The sequence below is a fragment of the Gymnoscopelus braueri genome, assembly GCF_963280865.1.
Source record: "Gymnoscopelus braueri genome assembly, chromosome: 21".
Lineage (NCBI taxonomy): Eukaryota > Metazoa > Chordata > Actinopteri > Myctophiformes > Myctophidae > Gymnoscopelus > Gymnoscopelus braueri.
In genome coordinates this window covers 32,763,578-32,780,111 of record NC_137623.1, presented here as the reverse complement: position 1 = coordinate 32,780,111, position 16,534 = coordinate 32,763,578, and the positions used below count along the sequence as shown (strand labels likewise).

General features: G+C 42.3%; 1 protein-coding gene across 1 annotated transcript in view; it reads left to right on the top strand.

Moving 5' to 3' along the window:
* Positions 1–455: 455 nt before the first annotated feature.
* The window catches only part of LOC308076966 (cadherin-18-like), a gene marked incomplete at both ends in the record, with an annotated part of 130,693 nt that continues 114,614 nt past the window's right edge, over positions 456–16,534 (top strand). The window contains one exon of the mRNA XM_080417491.1: positions 456–737. Coding sequence (XP_080273617.1) covers positions 456–737 — 282 coding nt within the window. The remainder of the gene's footprint in view (positions 738–16,534) is intronic.

Genomic DNA, 16,534 nt, shown 5'->3' with positions numbered 1-16,534 from the left:
TCTCTTCTTTCTCTCTCTTACCCAGGATACACAAAATGGCAGCTGGGATTCAGTCCGGTTTGTGATTTTTTTTTAAAAACATCCCTGGAGCTGAATTTCCAATTCGTCGCTGTTCCCTCACAGCTGGGGAATATTCCACAATGTAAATGAGAAACCTCGACTTCACTCCCCCACCCCACCCCCCCCAAAAAATGATGGCTTCAGACCTTGACACTTAGCGGATATATACCCTCCCCCCCCCCCGGACCACCGGCTTTGCTCGGCTTGGATTATAAGAGCCTGCTTCGCCACTTTGGAAGCTGCGGGGGTGGCTAGCGGAGGCCACTCGCGGCGACGGAGGCGGCAGCAGCAGCGGCGGCGCATGGTGGCGGTGGCGGTCATAGGAGGAGGACCTTGACTCTACTCGACTACGCCGTGGAACGAGGAAAACGTGCGGAACGCTCAAGGTTGCCGCCATGAGGATACCCACCGCCTCCTGTCTCTGCCCCGTCCTGGTGTGCCTCTGCTTCCTCCAGAGGTGCGACGGGGCGAGCCACCGCGCCGCCTTGGCCAGGTTGCCCTCCAGGAATCAGACCAAGCTGCCCTCCAGGAATCAAACCAGGCTGCCCTCCAGGAATCTGACCAGGCTGGCCAACGGCGAGACGGAGGTGCACCACAGGCTCAAGCGAGGCTGGATCTGGAACCAGTTCTTTGTTTTAGAAGAGCACTTGGGAACGGACGCACAGTATGTGGGGAAGGTGAGCGCTGGTTTCATTTATCCAATATCCACTTAAACCCTCACGTGGTTCTCAAAACATGTTAATGTCAAGGACCTCCACAACCGTCCATTTGGTTCTATTTGTACACTCTCAGATAGACCTGTGAGGGTCCATTTGGTACCCCCTCAAGGAACCCTCAGGGTCCCTGCACCCCACATTGAGAACAACTGCTCTGTACTTAGTAAACTAATAGTTAGTTGACTAGGGTCGGCTCTGTACTCGGTCTGCTCTTTCTTCCCATGTACACCAAACGTCTTTGCTGAAAATAGCCTATCTACGAGATCACAGCTTGTTGTGACTTGTGAGCTGGTAAATGGTAAATGGTGCATTTATATAGCGCCTTTATCCATGGGACTTTACAATGATTGTGCATTACATTCACCCATTCACACACACATTCATACACCGATGGCCGGAGGCACCAACCTGCTCATCGGGCGTAATTAGGGGTTCAGAGTCTCGCTCAAGGACACTTCGACACAAACCCTGGGGGAGCCCGGGATCGAACCGGTTCACCAAGCGGCCGCTCTACCTCCTGAGCCACTGCCGCCCCAGTAGATCAGCTATTCTGGGCTAATGTCCCCCTCAGAATAGGGATGCTGTGGTTCAAGTGGTTATGGTTACAGTTATGGATACAGTCAGTACCGTCTCTCTGAGAGTGTGTAGTGCTTGTTTTTCTTAAGTCACTGTGTTTACATTCTGTACCGCTATACACCTTTATCCAGAGGAATGCGAAGCAGCGTAGGTGAAGTTTGTTGTCTGGGTCAAGGACAATTATTATACATGACTGGCATGGAGAAGGCGTTTGTGAGCCATCAGTGAAGAAACACTATCTATCTGAGACTGTTTGAACATCTTTTGATCACAGGAGGCCTGCTTTTTTCCCCTCCTTCTTCTTCTTTCTTTTTTCCCTGCATTGTCTAATTTGGCGAGGAATTAGTACTGTAGTTCCAATAGTTCTTTCTTCAACTTGGCTGACAGCTAAGTTGTCTATTTCAGAGCTGTTTGTCTATTTCAGAGCCGTATGGATGTCCCCTCAAAGGTTCACCAATCACAGCTCATATGCATGATGTCCTTAAACGATGGATAGAGATATCAAATGATATAAGCTCATTTAGGTCACATTCAATAGGCTACAGTGGCGATGACGCTCCCAAAAAGGGGTGGAGCTTTGGTTGCCGGTCTGGTCTATAGGTGGCGTATTTATATGGATCGCTATATTTGGCCAAAGGAGACAAAGACCATCACCACATTATTCAACATGCCCATAAGCCAGTTTGTTTCCAGATTTTCCCTGTATAGTGCAGCTTCGTCCCGATTTACAAATTGTGAGGCTTCTTCACAGACTGACAAGTCAACACCGTTAATAGACTTTGGGACTTAGTTTGAGGGCAGTAAACTGATGCATTCAGCCAATAACTACTCAGCACAGTGTTTTGTCCGAGTTCCACATAGGCACTAACAAAATATCCTGTCAGCAGAGAGATTCCCAAGTTTTGTGTGAGCTGCTTCTACAGATTGTGTGTATGGTGCCGCATCCTTGGAATAATGCCAAAGAAGTCGAGAGAAAGTATTGGGTATGAGCAAAATAAACATGGAATCCAGTCTCTGTGGGTTCAGTCGATAGGTAGCCATTCTAGTTTGTTGGAAATTGGGAGGTAACTTGAAGAGATTGTGGAGAAGTTTATAGTCGTATCACTAATCTCCACTGCAAAAAACAACAACAAAGAAACCTGGTCTCCTAACAACTTGTTTCCATGAGAGAGCTTTTCACCTCAATAATAAACGGACACAATTAGTTTATCCTGCATTTTCCCACACTTCTCCCTCCTACTTGACTTCATGTTTCGGAGTGTTGGGGATCTTTTTCACATGCTATTTAGCACCATCTGGACCAGTACCAGTGCTGTGTCAAACTTCTGAACCTATCACTTGTGCTGATCATTAAATACTTAACATTATCACCCTCACCCAAGAGACCTACTGTAATGTCATGCTCTGTATCAACTGGTGTGGAAATCCGTGTTTCAGTTTTTGTTTTCATTAATCATTTAAATATATTACAAAGGTCCTCTCATGATATTATGCAAAAACGTATTCTCAGTTATTAAATAGTTCCCCTCCTTCAGTATGTCTACCACACTGGGTAGCATCCTCTGCAGGACTGGATTATGTTCCAAAGTGGAAGAAAATACCCCCAAATTGAAAAAAAGGTAATCTGTGTACCAATACTGCCAAGTAAAAATTTAAATATAATAAAATGTCAAGGCAGAATTTCAGAATTTATTGAAAGGATCGCCCCTTAAGCCTCTTTTTTTAGGGGGTCCCATAAATTCAGGCAGGATACACGGTTTAAAAGCACAGATAATCCTGTAATGCATCAAACCTGACACCAGCCAACATAACAAAAAAACCTTACATCACAATCATTAAACCTCATAAAATCCTGATATCGAGCAACATCACACGACACTATAAAAACAGCATTAGCAGACGCGAGAGAGGTAGCTGGTTTCTGTGAATGAAAAGAACCTTGAGATGAAATATGACGGTCAGTTATTATGCGGACCACATTCTTACAAACATATGGCTCTTGACCTGTGCCACCCCATCTCCCTGGATCTTTACTGTCACTCTCGACTTCCGTCTCTCCAGTGAAGAAGAAATACCTCCAAATAATCATTTAAAATCAGACGGTATAGTCCATGCGGGACCTTTATCTTTATAGCCTCTTGATCGGTGATGTATCACCCCAGTGACAATGGCCATTTTAGAATGATTGATGTTCCTCAAGGCGGAATGAAGGTGAAGACAGTTAACAGTGGCCGTGCACTTTTTTTACCTAAGTGGTGACACAAACGAAAACATATCCGTATAGCTCCACATTTAATAATAAAGAAAATTGCAATGGAGACATTGATTGATTCACCTTTCTTGATAGAAGAAGAACATTAGATACCAGATAAATTAGTTTTGACAACAAACAAAGCGGATTCTGCCAACACACACACACACACGGGCACCCGCACGCGCACGCGCACACGCACACGCACACGCACACGCACACGTGCATGAGTGTGTGTGCGTGTGTGTGCGTGTGTGTGTGCGCACACACACACACACACACACACACACACACACACACACACACACACACACACACACACACACACACACACACACACACACACGAATAAATAAACAGCACAAAAAATTCAGAAATGTGTTTGGTAGATTATTTCTCTGTTGCAACAATGCTTCTTGCCAATAATTATAATACAGTTTCAAAGCCTATGAACAGTATTTCCCTTTAAAATTGTGCCCCATTTGCAGGGGACATTATGTGGGTTGCGCCCATGAAAAATTTGACAAATCTCTGCCAATGCCAAACAGCTTATTCTGCACAGAAGCCACAGGTAATGATGATTGACATTATCTGAACTCATATCATGCACGGGGTACTGGGTAGCTACACAACAAAGTCAAACATAGCTTTAAAGTTATGGATAACCCCAGCATGTTTGTAAAGTGGTGGTGGTGGTTGGCAGTGACTTTTCTCAGCTGTATAATAAAGCCACTGGGACCTGGCTAAGTCTACTGCTTGCAGATTGCCTGCCCTTATCTCTTGAAATGTGAAAATGTGTTTTCTCTGCTGCAGTGATCATTATTCTAGCACTCAGGCACAGGCTAATCCCCTCAACCACACTCCAAGAGAGAGAGAGAGGGGGGTTCTCAGCACATATCGTCGTTGTCAGGCAGAAACCTTGTTTCTCCATATTATTATTTTTTTTAATGTTTTTCATGTATGAATGCAGTATCGTGCAAACGTAGCATAAAAAGGCAATCTACAAGTTTGTAGATTTGGGATATTGTTTTTAAAAGGCCAAAATTGGGACGCTAAGTGAAGTCTGCTTGTGGGTTCTATAAATGTTTAACCAAAGAAAAGTATTAACAAGAGCTTGTGACTAATACTAACTCCATTGAATGCGATGATTTCTTATTACTTGTTTTCTGTTTTGTTGTGTTTTTTTTAGCTTTTTTCTGGAAAGTAACAGTTTTGGACATACAAGGTTTGCACATGACGGCAATGATATTTCTGTATTTCAACAACAGACAGGAGTGATGAAAGACAGAGAGGTTGAGAGAGAGGCAACCAGCTGAATCCAATATCCTCCAAATATGACCTTTCACCTCCACTGTCTCTTCATTATATATAACACAAAAATAAACATGTTCATCTAGAAATGCCCCTTGCAAACACAGGGGAAAGAAAGGTGTTATTTGTTGATGAAACATTGTTTCGCCCGTGTTTATTAGATGTACAGTATAAGCAAACCAATAGAGTCCCAAGGTGCAGACAGAAAACAGCCTCTCAGCATTTTCTGTGGCATTGTTGTAGCTTAAGTGGTGCAAGGGTATTACTTAGGGAATAGCTACAGGAGGTACCTTCCCCTCCACAATGGCAGTTTATCAGTGCACTAATTGCATGGAGAAGTAATTACTCTCATGGATTCTAAGTACCATTAAATACAGCCTTCCCCTTTTAATGTCCCTGACTGGTTGGCTGTCCGGGGCAGGCTGACTAAGCTGCCTGGTTTGTTTGGTTAGCTCTATAACATTGGCCTCTTATGATAATATTGATGTACTTCCTACCTTTGGGTTGGCTGTGGTGTGCATTGTACGTGTCTGGTTTAGTGATGAACACTACAGTCAAAGTAAACACGTGCAGGCTAATCCTGGATGACGATAAGGAGGAACAGAGGAGAATAGACCAATGTGCATATTATTAGGGAATTAACTTGACACAGACATTCAAGTGCGATGGGGGTCTCCCGATGGTTAGCATGAGAAACATTTAATTATGTGGTTTGGTGTGGGCCTAAAGTGGCCAACAGACAGAATGACCCTTAATTAGACTAGACAGGGGAGAGACGCAGATTAATTCATTCTGCTTTTATATTGTTAATTCTCCTTGCTTTATTCTCCCCCTACTAGAATTGCTATCTCTCTCTTTGTATAATTACTAACCAAATAATATTTCCTGCATCGTTACTGTAAATGGCCTTTTAGGGTGCGGTCACACCAAACTTTGATTCTACCTATATGCTTTCCAATGGGAACGGAGCGTTTTGTTCGCGAATGGCAACAAACCGCTCCGTTCCCATTGAAAAGCATTGGCAGAATCCACCGCATAGGCAGAATCAAAGTTTGGTGTGACCGCACCCTTATGAGAGATTGCAATGTGTAGCCGTTTGTGCTAAGTGCAACAAAAAGGTAGGTGGATTTCCGATACTGTGTGGCGGACGCGAAAAGACAAGCCGTGGGCTGAGGAATCCACAAGGTCAAAACACTACTGTGACTGGTTTCACCACAAGGTGAGAATTTGTGTTGGCAGTCACCCACATATAGGGATGTAAATGCATGGCTCTGCAGAGCAACTTCTGAGGGAACGAGCGAAGGGAAGCCGGCCTGTCAAGTACATTTTTTTAATCCCCCTGAGGTCTCCCATAATCCCTATAGTGACATCTTTCTGTAGGGAGCTGATACATTTTGGTGGGAATTGACAGTTTTGAGTGAGTGAGAGGCAGATGCTTTTCAAGGACAGGCCTTGTCCAGATGCGCCACACAAAGACACGTGACAGCCTCCTCCTAACGCAGTGGGCGGTGCCTTGGTGTCAATCACAGCAATGACAGGGTGCTTTGAAATTCTATATTCAGATAGTGGACTAGTCGGTTATTTTTAGAAGGCAACACCTATCCCATGTTACAAACAACACTATGTTAAGTTGTTTGGTCGGATGTGAACAGTGGTTGAGCCCTTGTGGCAAGGCACATAACTGCCAATGGCGCTGCTCAGTGTCCAACAGTAGAAGGTTGTCTTAATAATGGTGAACTCTCATGTGTGATGTGTTTACAACACATTCTCAAACCCAGGTTGAACTACAGTGACAACCTGGAGTTGTCACTGTAGTTGACCAACATCTGACGAAGTGTCAAGAGTCAAGACGTTTGACGCGACGGACTTTCCTGTCACATTGCATGTTGACCAGGACATCATGATTCCAAGCAAAATATAGATTTCTTTATTTAATTTTATTTTTATTTGTATATGGCTTGGTTAACATCATCCTATATAGGTTAAGGAACTTTGAACTGTTTGAAATAAAGTACCATAACTACAGAATGGAATCACACTGACAGAATAGGTCCTTAGATCCAGATGAGAAATACCCACTGCTTGCCTTTTCCTTTGTGCATTTTCAGACAAAAGTGGCATCTTCTTTAGAAGGTGTCCAACTGTTTTATGCATCCAGTACAACTAAAAATGGATTGTGCTCTGACAGATTCAGGCAAGTATTATATCAATGGTGCGGGGAAAAAGCTAAGCATGGTTGTCTTGGAATAGCTTTTTTAGCATGGCTTTTGGGATGACAGGAACTGCGTATTTGAATATTGGTTACACACCGTGGTAAGATTAAAAATAAAGTGAAAATCCCTTGAAAGAAAAAGTCAAGGCATTTACTTGATGGTGTCGTAATGGCTGATTTTACACTTAGTTGCATGCTGAAAATAGCCAAAAAAAAATGCTATTTTCAGAGCGCAACACCCGAGCGCAACCAAACATAAAATGACTCGTCTTTTAGTTCTACTGGATGGATCTCTTCTCCACTCGTCCCTCACTAACTTTTTTGTCTAGTTTTTATTTGTTGACGAAATTGTCGTATATTTAGTCTAGTTTTAGTCATCATGGCTTAGTTTTTATTTAGTTTTCATCAGTGTAAAAAGGTAGTCGACGAACATGTTTCATCATAATTTTAGTCGACGAAATCAACACTGATCCAATGTAGTTATTATTTAGTCACAAGCTCTTGTAAATACTTTTCATTGGTTCAATTCATTGCCCTGTCTCTACTCCAGCTTAAACATTAAGATCATATTAGTCCCATACGGCCAACCCACAAGAAAATCATTGGCATCGACTGGTTTGCAAGCAGCTAAATGCCCAACCATAATATTTCCTGACGTTGAATGGCTGTCTAATTCATTTCTATATCATTAACCACAGTTTATAACACATCCTAACTCCTTGGCAGTGGGGGCAGAGAGGGAGAGCGACGGCATTAAAGCCAGCGTTTATTCTCAGGACACTAATAATTACATTACTGTACACCAGTGGTGGAACAAGTACTCAAATGTTTTACTTAAGTAAACGTATCAATACTGCAATGTAGAAGTACTCCGTTACAAGTAAATGTCCGGAATTACAAATGTATTTGAGTAAAAGTACAAAAGTATTGGCATCAAAATATACTTAAAGTACCAAAAGTTAAAGTACTAAAATGTTTGAAAATAGCAGATCTACAAGCTCACAACGCGTCGCGATGCGACGCGTTGTGAGCTTGTAGATCGGCTATTTTCAAATAGCCTATGTATAAAATAGGGCTAAAGTGGTTAATGTATGTTTTATAATATAATAATCTATATCTACAAAGTAACGAGTAACTAAAGCTTTCAAATAATTGTAGTGGAGTAAAAGTACAATATTTGCCTCTGAGATGTGGAGTAGAAGTAAAAGTACTGAAAATTGGAAATACTCAAAGTAAAAATACCTCAAAATTGTACTTACTGTCACTGGGTGAAAAGCAATGATTTTGGGAGGGTATTCATCAGGCATACCCCTGATACTTACGGGAGTATGTGTGTGTAAGTTGCCCTCATTCATTAATGTACCACCTCCCACATACCTCCCACATATCCAGGTAAATGTACCATTTCTGAGACATTCATTTGCATTTACCCCCTGTGGTGTCTGCCAGCAAGGACCTCACACACCCCACCCCTCCCACCACTCCCACCCCAACCACTTCTGAGCATGTGCAGAAAACCACATTTGATTGGAAGCTGTGGCTTATAATCCCACCCACCCACCCCACAATTCTGCATGCTAATTCTGGCATACCCCCCCTAGTTTATCCCCCCCCCCCCCATTGGGAGGGGTGGTTCATAGCCCCCCCCCCCCCCCCCCATTGGGAGGGGTGGTTCATAGTTCCCCACCCCCACCTACACTAATTTAATTTATATATATATATATATATATACACACATACACACACAATATAGAAAAACAAATAGGCAGAACTCATGTAATTATGTTTATTGATCCAAAAAAAAGAAAAACATTATTTATACAAAACAATGGAACAGGAGCACACAGATAAAATCAAATGTTTCAAAGAATCCCTGGATTTTGTCCCGTCTCCATGTAAACACATACAGCAGAGGAAACGGCACAACGTTTGATGTTGACAGATGTTGTGAGAGAAATAAGCAGCCAGTTCTATGAAAACAAGCCCAAAAACGTGACTAGGCTACATGAGGCTACAACGCAGCGTTTGGTATGAGGTCCTGGAGATGATCTCCTGAACTTTTTCCTGCTGGAGGGCTGAAGATCCAAAATGGCAGTCCTTGAAGCCTTGAAGAAAAAGAGAAGAAAAAAAATTACAATTAAACCACAAAACCACTGAAATAGGAACACAATAATGTTAATACAACTAAGAAATCTCTACCACACTACTGTGTGTGTGTGTGTGTGTGTGTGTGTGTGTGTGTGTGTGTGTGTGTGTGTGTGTGTGTGTGTGTGTGTGTGTGTGTGTGTGTGTGTGTGTGTGTGTGTGTGTGTGTGTGTGTGTGTGTGTGTGTGTGTAGTCTTGTCTGCTGACTGTCTGCTGAATCTTCTACCAAGCCATTGTCCTTGACTGTTGACATGCAAGTAGCAGTATACTTAAATTATCAAAGTAAAAGTACATAATTTCTTGCTGAATTTGCGAGCCTTAAACAAAAAGAAGAAAGAAAGAAAAAAGAAGAAGAGAGTGTGTGCTGGAGATTACCTGTTAAAACTCTGAAAGGTCCTCATGTACCCCTGGATGCCAACAACTGTAAAATATATAACAGCAATTAAAACTCAGAAAACTTCAACTGAAACAGGAGTGCACAAAAATAGTTAAATGAAGAAGAAGAGTGTGGGTGTGTAGTACCTTTTAAAACTTCCTCGTCAACAGTGGGGAAAACAATGGAAATCTCCCTGCAAATATAATTTTTAGGGGTTAGTGGGATGAAGCAATGCTTTTTCAATGTAGCCACAGTAAAGACAAACTACAAAGCAATCCAACTTTAGTTACTAACATTTATAAAGTCTGTGTATTTTACTATTACTGCATTATGCTGACAAATTAAATCATGGCATATGAATTGACTAGCCACTTAGCTAGGCCACATGTTTTAAAACAATCTGAACTCATACAGGTAAAGAAACACTAGCTTACAACTGATCAAACAGACTGTAGAGAACTGATCAAAGTAAATACAATAAACAGTAAAACCTACTAATGATTTACAATTAGATAAAATAGCAGCTTACCATTTACAAAGCTAGTCCGAAAACATCAACAGGCCAGCAGTACATGTGTGAGTAGAATGAATTCACCCAACCGCCCAAACAGTTCGAACGTTTGAAATCTCTGTTTGGACGAATCTGATTGGATAGACACACAGGTTCCCCTCCCCACCGTCTGAAATGTGCATGTTAAATGTTGGCAGTCAGAGAGAGAGAGAGAGAGAGAGAGACTGGAAATAAACTATTTACTTAGTTTAGTTAGTTTTAACAAGTTAAAAGTTACTATGTAGAGGTACTAATACTTTGCACTAAACAACAAGCACAAAAAAAAGTACTGACATTTTATACTTAAGTAAAAGTAGTGTAATGTGGAAATACTCTTACTGTTACAAGTAAAAGTCCATAACATTTTGTTCTTTTGAGTACAGTACTTGAGTAAATGTACTTTGTTACTTTACACCACTGCTGTACACCAGGATGTTTACAATCCTGCAGGTTTGATTGATCGATTGAACACTTTATTAGTCAGAAATGCAAGCAGCACACGACATTGAAGCTAAAAGGATGACACAAAAAAGGTCTGGGGACTTGTTTCCATTGTATCCTATGTATTCAATTCACCAACAAAGCATACAAAGATCACAAAAATACATATAATCAACAAATACAAACACTATTATGTACAAAAGGCGTTTTTTCAGGCCAATTTAGATTGGAACGGCATGGTTCCTTTAAATTTGCCTTGCAACCCCACGGAAGTGGAAGCCAGAGGACAAACTATTAGGGCGGATCATGGTGGTGTGTGTGTGCTGTGCATGGTATGCATCCGTTATCGTGCCCTTCCATCACCGCTGCTCCTCATGCAGTGGCCATTAGCGGCGTGCTCCATCACGGAGCTGGACTGTGACTATTACAAATCAATCAGAGAGAGAGAGAGCGAGAGAGCGAGAGAGCGAGAGAGAGAGAGAGAGACCGCAGTCAGCCTAAAATGTGGTGATAATCAGACAATCAAGCACGCCCACATAAAAAGTGATTAAGTCCTCTTGAGTGAAGAATAAGGGGCAGAGATTTAATCAACCCCCCCCCCCCCCACACACACACACACACACACACACACTCCCCAACTCCATCACCCCCACACATATATGAGGCCCAGGCACTGATCATCACCTCTGGCGCCTCCCCTTTCCTCACCTTCGGCTCCATCTTCTATTGTCACAGCAGCGATAGGCTGCTTTCCAGATCAAACTGATGCTCCTTTAATGAGCCTTCCTGCACCAGCAAACAGTCAATATAACTGTCTTTTTGTCCTGTTGTCACCCCAAGGCGACATGTTACAGCACACGCTTTGCTCGCGAATTCTGGGCAGCACCGAAATCGCTGTATAGGCACGGTTACGTTTTGCATTGATGTACCTGTGCACAAAAAAACAAAGGGGGACAGTGTCCTGTCTGTCTGTCTCTAGGCCTAGGGATGCCAAGTTGAAAGTGGTGAATGCACTTTATCAGAATTTCCCTACAGGGATCACGACGTCAACCGTGAGCCTTCAAGCTATCGATTTGCAGCTCTCATTCAAGCCTTTAACAGAGGACTATACCTGGAATCTCTCCAGAAAGTCCTTCATGCTATCACCTCATCTATCAGCGTGTGGTTTATCTGGTCTTAACAGCATGTAGTCACCGCAGTCACGCCGTGACATTTTATCATCTCTCCCTGACCAAAGCCCCCCCCGCCCCCCCCTCATTGTAAGTATCTTGTGTCATATAGCTTTCATACAGTAGCCACACATGTACACAGCAATTTACACTCAACTCGATTTTGCTGTGTGGATTGTAAAGGAGTTTTACGTGATTTATGTGGTACTTCTTCTCCGTGGTGTTAATGCTCCTCATAAAGTTGTCCTTCTTATTCACTTCACCGCGCAGCTCCTGATGATCATCTTCTTTTACAACCACTGCGGAATCTGGTCCAGCTTTGCAGGCACATTTCAGCATAAATGTAGGAAAGCTAAAGATAGACAACATAACTCTGAAACCAATGCATAAACATAATATATTTTTTACATTGAACCACTTTCAACCTAGCATCCCTATTATTATCATTATTATTTATTTAAATAGCCAAAATAGCAGATCTACAAGCTCTCAACGCATTGTGTCGTGATGCGCTATTAGCTCGTGGATTGGCTATTCTACCTGAATGGTTGCATCATAAGTACATGCAGACAAATACAGAAGAGCATGTCTCACTTGACCTGAGCTAACAAGGTTCTTCTACCAGTCAGGTTGAATCATATTTGCTTCCTCCAAACAAGTGTGAATGGTCTACTTGACCAGACACATTACATGGTACAGCTGAACCAAGGCCGAGCAGCTTGGCAGTCAGCATCAATTAACTCGTAACCATAATCTCTTTAGTGCTCGGCCAGGCACATAAATGGATAATCGCGTCCCAAACAGTGTAAGTGAAAGGCTGTTGATAAAAGGCAAGTGCAATTTATTCATAAATCTCTTTTAACAAACAGAATGAGAAACGGAGGGGAAAAAAAAATATGGCTTTTCACTCTGGCTGCCCCATGCGGACGTTTCAATGAAATTATGCCTGGCGTTTGGCCAGGGATCCGGAATGTTCACGCAGACGATTTTAGGGCCCCTGACTCCGCTGATCCCTTTAAACTCCCCCCTGAAAAGCATTGCCTGCAGGCAGGCACTCGCCACATGTCAGTCATCCATTCTAGCAAGACTTTAACCCTTTTAGACCGGGAACGCATCTGTACCAAGAAGTTGTAACATATAAAATGTTCGCTATGGAAAAGTAGATATTCAAATATTTGCACACATTTTCACGATTTTTCAAAAAAAATTAGCAGATCTACAAGCTTGTATATGCTATACGCTATGAGCTTGCAGATCTGCTATTTTTGATTAGCCCAAAGAAATCTTAAAATGACACAGACGCGTTCTCGGTCTGAAAGGGTTAATAAAGTCAGCCATAGAGGGTTAGGAGATAAACGCAATCCCTTGTCCTGCTGTTCAGCAGAGGAGAGAGGGGCCTTCTAAGTCTTTGTGCGAGGAAACAAGGCACTTCCGAGGTTGTATGGGTCAGCGCTGCTCTCGAAGTTATCGCCTTTGATCATGTCACACATGATACCTTGAACGACCACTCTGCGTTAGAGTGGGCGTTCCTCTTCCTCCTTCTTCCTTCCTTTCTTCTCTCACGACATCAACTGTCAAAGCTCATGTTCGTTCTACAGATCCCCCCCTCCCCCCACTCACGTGCACGCACTCACACAAACACACGCGTGCATGCACGCGCGCATGCAGTATTGTACTGATGTATGTTAAGCTCTTATCAGGCCTGGCCGCCAAGGATTAACAAAACTGACACCTAATTACATTCAGTAGGCAGGGAGTCGTGACATTTTTCTTTTTGATCATTATTAATGAACTATAAATAATAGATCCCAACGCTGAATTCACACGCATTATAGGACCATGCCACCGCAGAGGAATGGAGGCCTGTGACACCAAAAGTTGCCCCGAGCCACTTTCCCTCTCGATGCTCAGCTTTTGATCATGCCTTTCAAATGGATAATCCAAAAAAACTAGTCCATACTCGGGGAATGAGTGTGGCGCCCCAACTACAGACAGTATGTGCAGACTTGGGACAGTGACTGCGACTACAGATCCACATAGCCTGCTCCTGAAATGCTAATAAACACCTTACATTTGGGGAAAGTGGAAACAAATCTGCTACATGATTCCCTGTATATGCTAATGGTCAATGCCCATGTGCAATTTCAGATCGATTGACCAAACCACTGAGGAGAAACATGTGTAACGACAGATAGGACAGAAAGACAGAATAACAGAGTTTTCTATTTTGTTTTTAGAAGGAGTAGTAGGATAGTAGCTTAGTATGATGTATGACAGTGGGATTATAGTAGGATAATCTGGATAAACTCAGGCCTGCTCAGACATTATAAAGAATTCATTTTCACAATGTATGCTTTCCGACAGTAAAAGCAATATTGAGCAGAAGCTCTGTGTTGTTTATCTACAGTACATGTGCATGAGATAAGTCCACATGTCGTTTGTGTTTATCTGTTGTCTCTGCAGCGCATGGTGAGCGAGAACCCGGTGTAGTGTTTCCATTCACTCGCACTGTATAGTGAGCAGTGGTGGAAAGTAACTACATTTACTTAAGTACTGTACTTAAGTAAAATGTTGAGGTATTTGTACTTTACTTGAGTATTTCCAATTTCCAATACTTACTCCACTACATCTCAGTGGCAAATATTGTACTTTTACTCCACTACAATTATTCGAAAACTTTAGTTACTAGTTACTTTTCAGATATCATTTATGATATTATGAAACATACATTAACCGCTTCAGCCATATCTTATACCTAGGCTATTTGAAAATAGCTGATCTACAAGCTCACAACGCGTCGCATCGCGACACGTTGTGAGCTTGTAGATCTGCTATTTTCAAACATTTTCAAACGTATTGGTACTTTTACTTAAGTAAAGAATTTGAGTACTTTTTCCACCACTGATGGCAGTGGCAGCGGGGGTTGTACAGCGGGTTGTATATTGCCGACCTATTGAATGATGTAGCACTAGAGAAACTTCTATCCTGGGTAGCATGAATGCAGTGATTCACATTTAAGTACCATTACAGAATCGGCTTTGTTTACCTTGATTTTGAGACCTGTTTCGACCATACAAGGGAATGGAATCACTACTTCTGGTTCCTCACTCACAGAGCACAGAAGCAACTGTACAGAAGCAACAGATAAAGTTAAAGGTATACTAGTTAAGATCGCAGATCTGTGTGTGTACACACACAACCCCCCTCCCCCTCCCCTCTCTGACAGGTATCAAAGTGATTGCTGTCTTGGATGCATTCATTGATTAGAGAGAGCACTAATGAGCACAGAACGAGTTTGACACTTTTATGGCCCAATCAATCAACTCAGTGCACAACCCCCTTTGAAGTTCAAAAGGACCAATTAAGACCCCCCCCCCCCACACACACACACACACACACACACATACACGCACAGAGGCGTCCCTACAAGGGATGAAGGTCAACATAAACAGTGGAATGTCAACATAAACAGTGGAACAAAACCAAAATACAGCCAGAGGGATGTTTTTTTGCATTGCATTGGCTATTCGTTGGCTATTCCAAAAATAGCATATGTACAAGCTCACAGCCCGTCACTTCGTGCCACGCTGCAAGCTTGTACATCTGCTATTTTTGAAGAAAAAAATTAAACATCTTGAAAGTGTGAGAACAACTGATTTAGAAGGCATTTGTAAAATTGGCCTCTGGTCTAAATGGGTTAAGAGGGTCAGTCTAGGATAGCAACAAACAATAATGAACCAGTGAAGGCTAAAATTGCTCCAAAAAGGACGGGGAACAATAGCTAAAGAAACTCACACAAACCGTACGCTTTTCCCTTTAGATGTTTTGGCACAGGGTAAAACTGTAAGCTTTATAATGGGCTGGTCCGTCTAGTTATCATGTCCTATTCTCAACTGGCCTAACAGAACCATACACTCAACAAACAGTGTCCGTGTAATGACCCACAACCTGTTGACACTTTTATCACCCATAGCTTAGTGAAGGCAGTAGCTATATGTCCATGTGCATCAGGGGATCACACTTTAGGTAGTGTGATATATTAGCTCGCACAAAAGGAAGTCAACGGCTAAATTAGCACTCTGACTGGAGACTAAATTAAATGTATGTGCCGGTGTCGTGGAGTAGGCTACTCTTTTAGGTGTGGGGCAAAGTGGATCTATCCTTGCAATAGTGGGTACAAGGGGGAGCAGTGCATTGCTTTTTGAATGCCAGGATTTATTGCTGAGACTTCTGAAGGTGGTGCTAATTCATTTATTATTGAGACTTTTGAAGGTGTTGTGGTCTTAATTTGAATATCTTTGATGGGAAGTACGTAGGTGTTCATCATGAATAATACAAAGGCTAGTTACAATATGCAAAATTCCGGAGTAATAACAATTAATGTCCACACATACATACTGTAGACTAGAACAACATTAGTGTATGTCAGGGGTGGGCAACTTCGTAGATGGTGAGGGCCACAAAATTTCCTCAATCACTCTGGGGGGCTGCATTGTTTATCGGCAGGAAAAGTTTGCATGTTTGGAACAGTTGAAGGCAATAGTTCACCATTTCGGATATGTTTAGATTACTTTGTTTTTCTTTGTGATTTCGCCAGTTGCCCATCCCTGGTGTATGTGAACACTGTCCAGCTTAATAAGGCACAATAAATGAGTGCAGATATTTATTTTATTAAATTCCCCATGTGTGCAAACAAACTTATTATGTATTGGAAATGAAAAATGTAA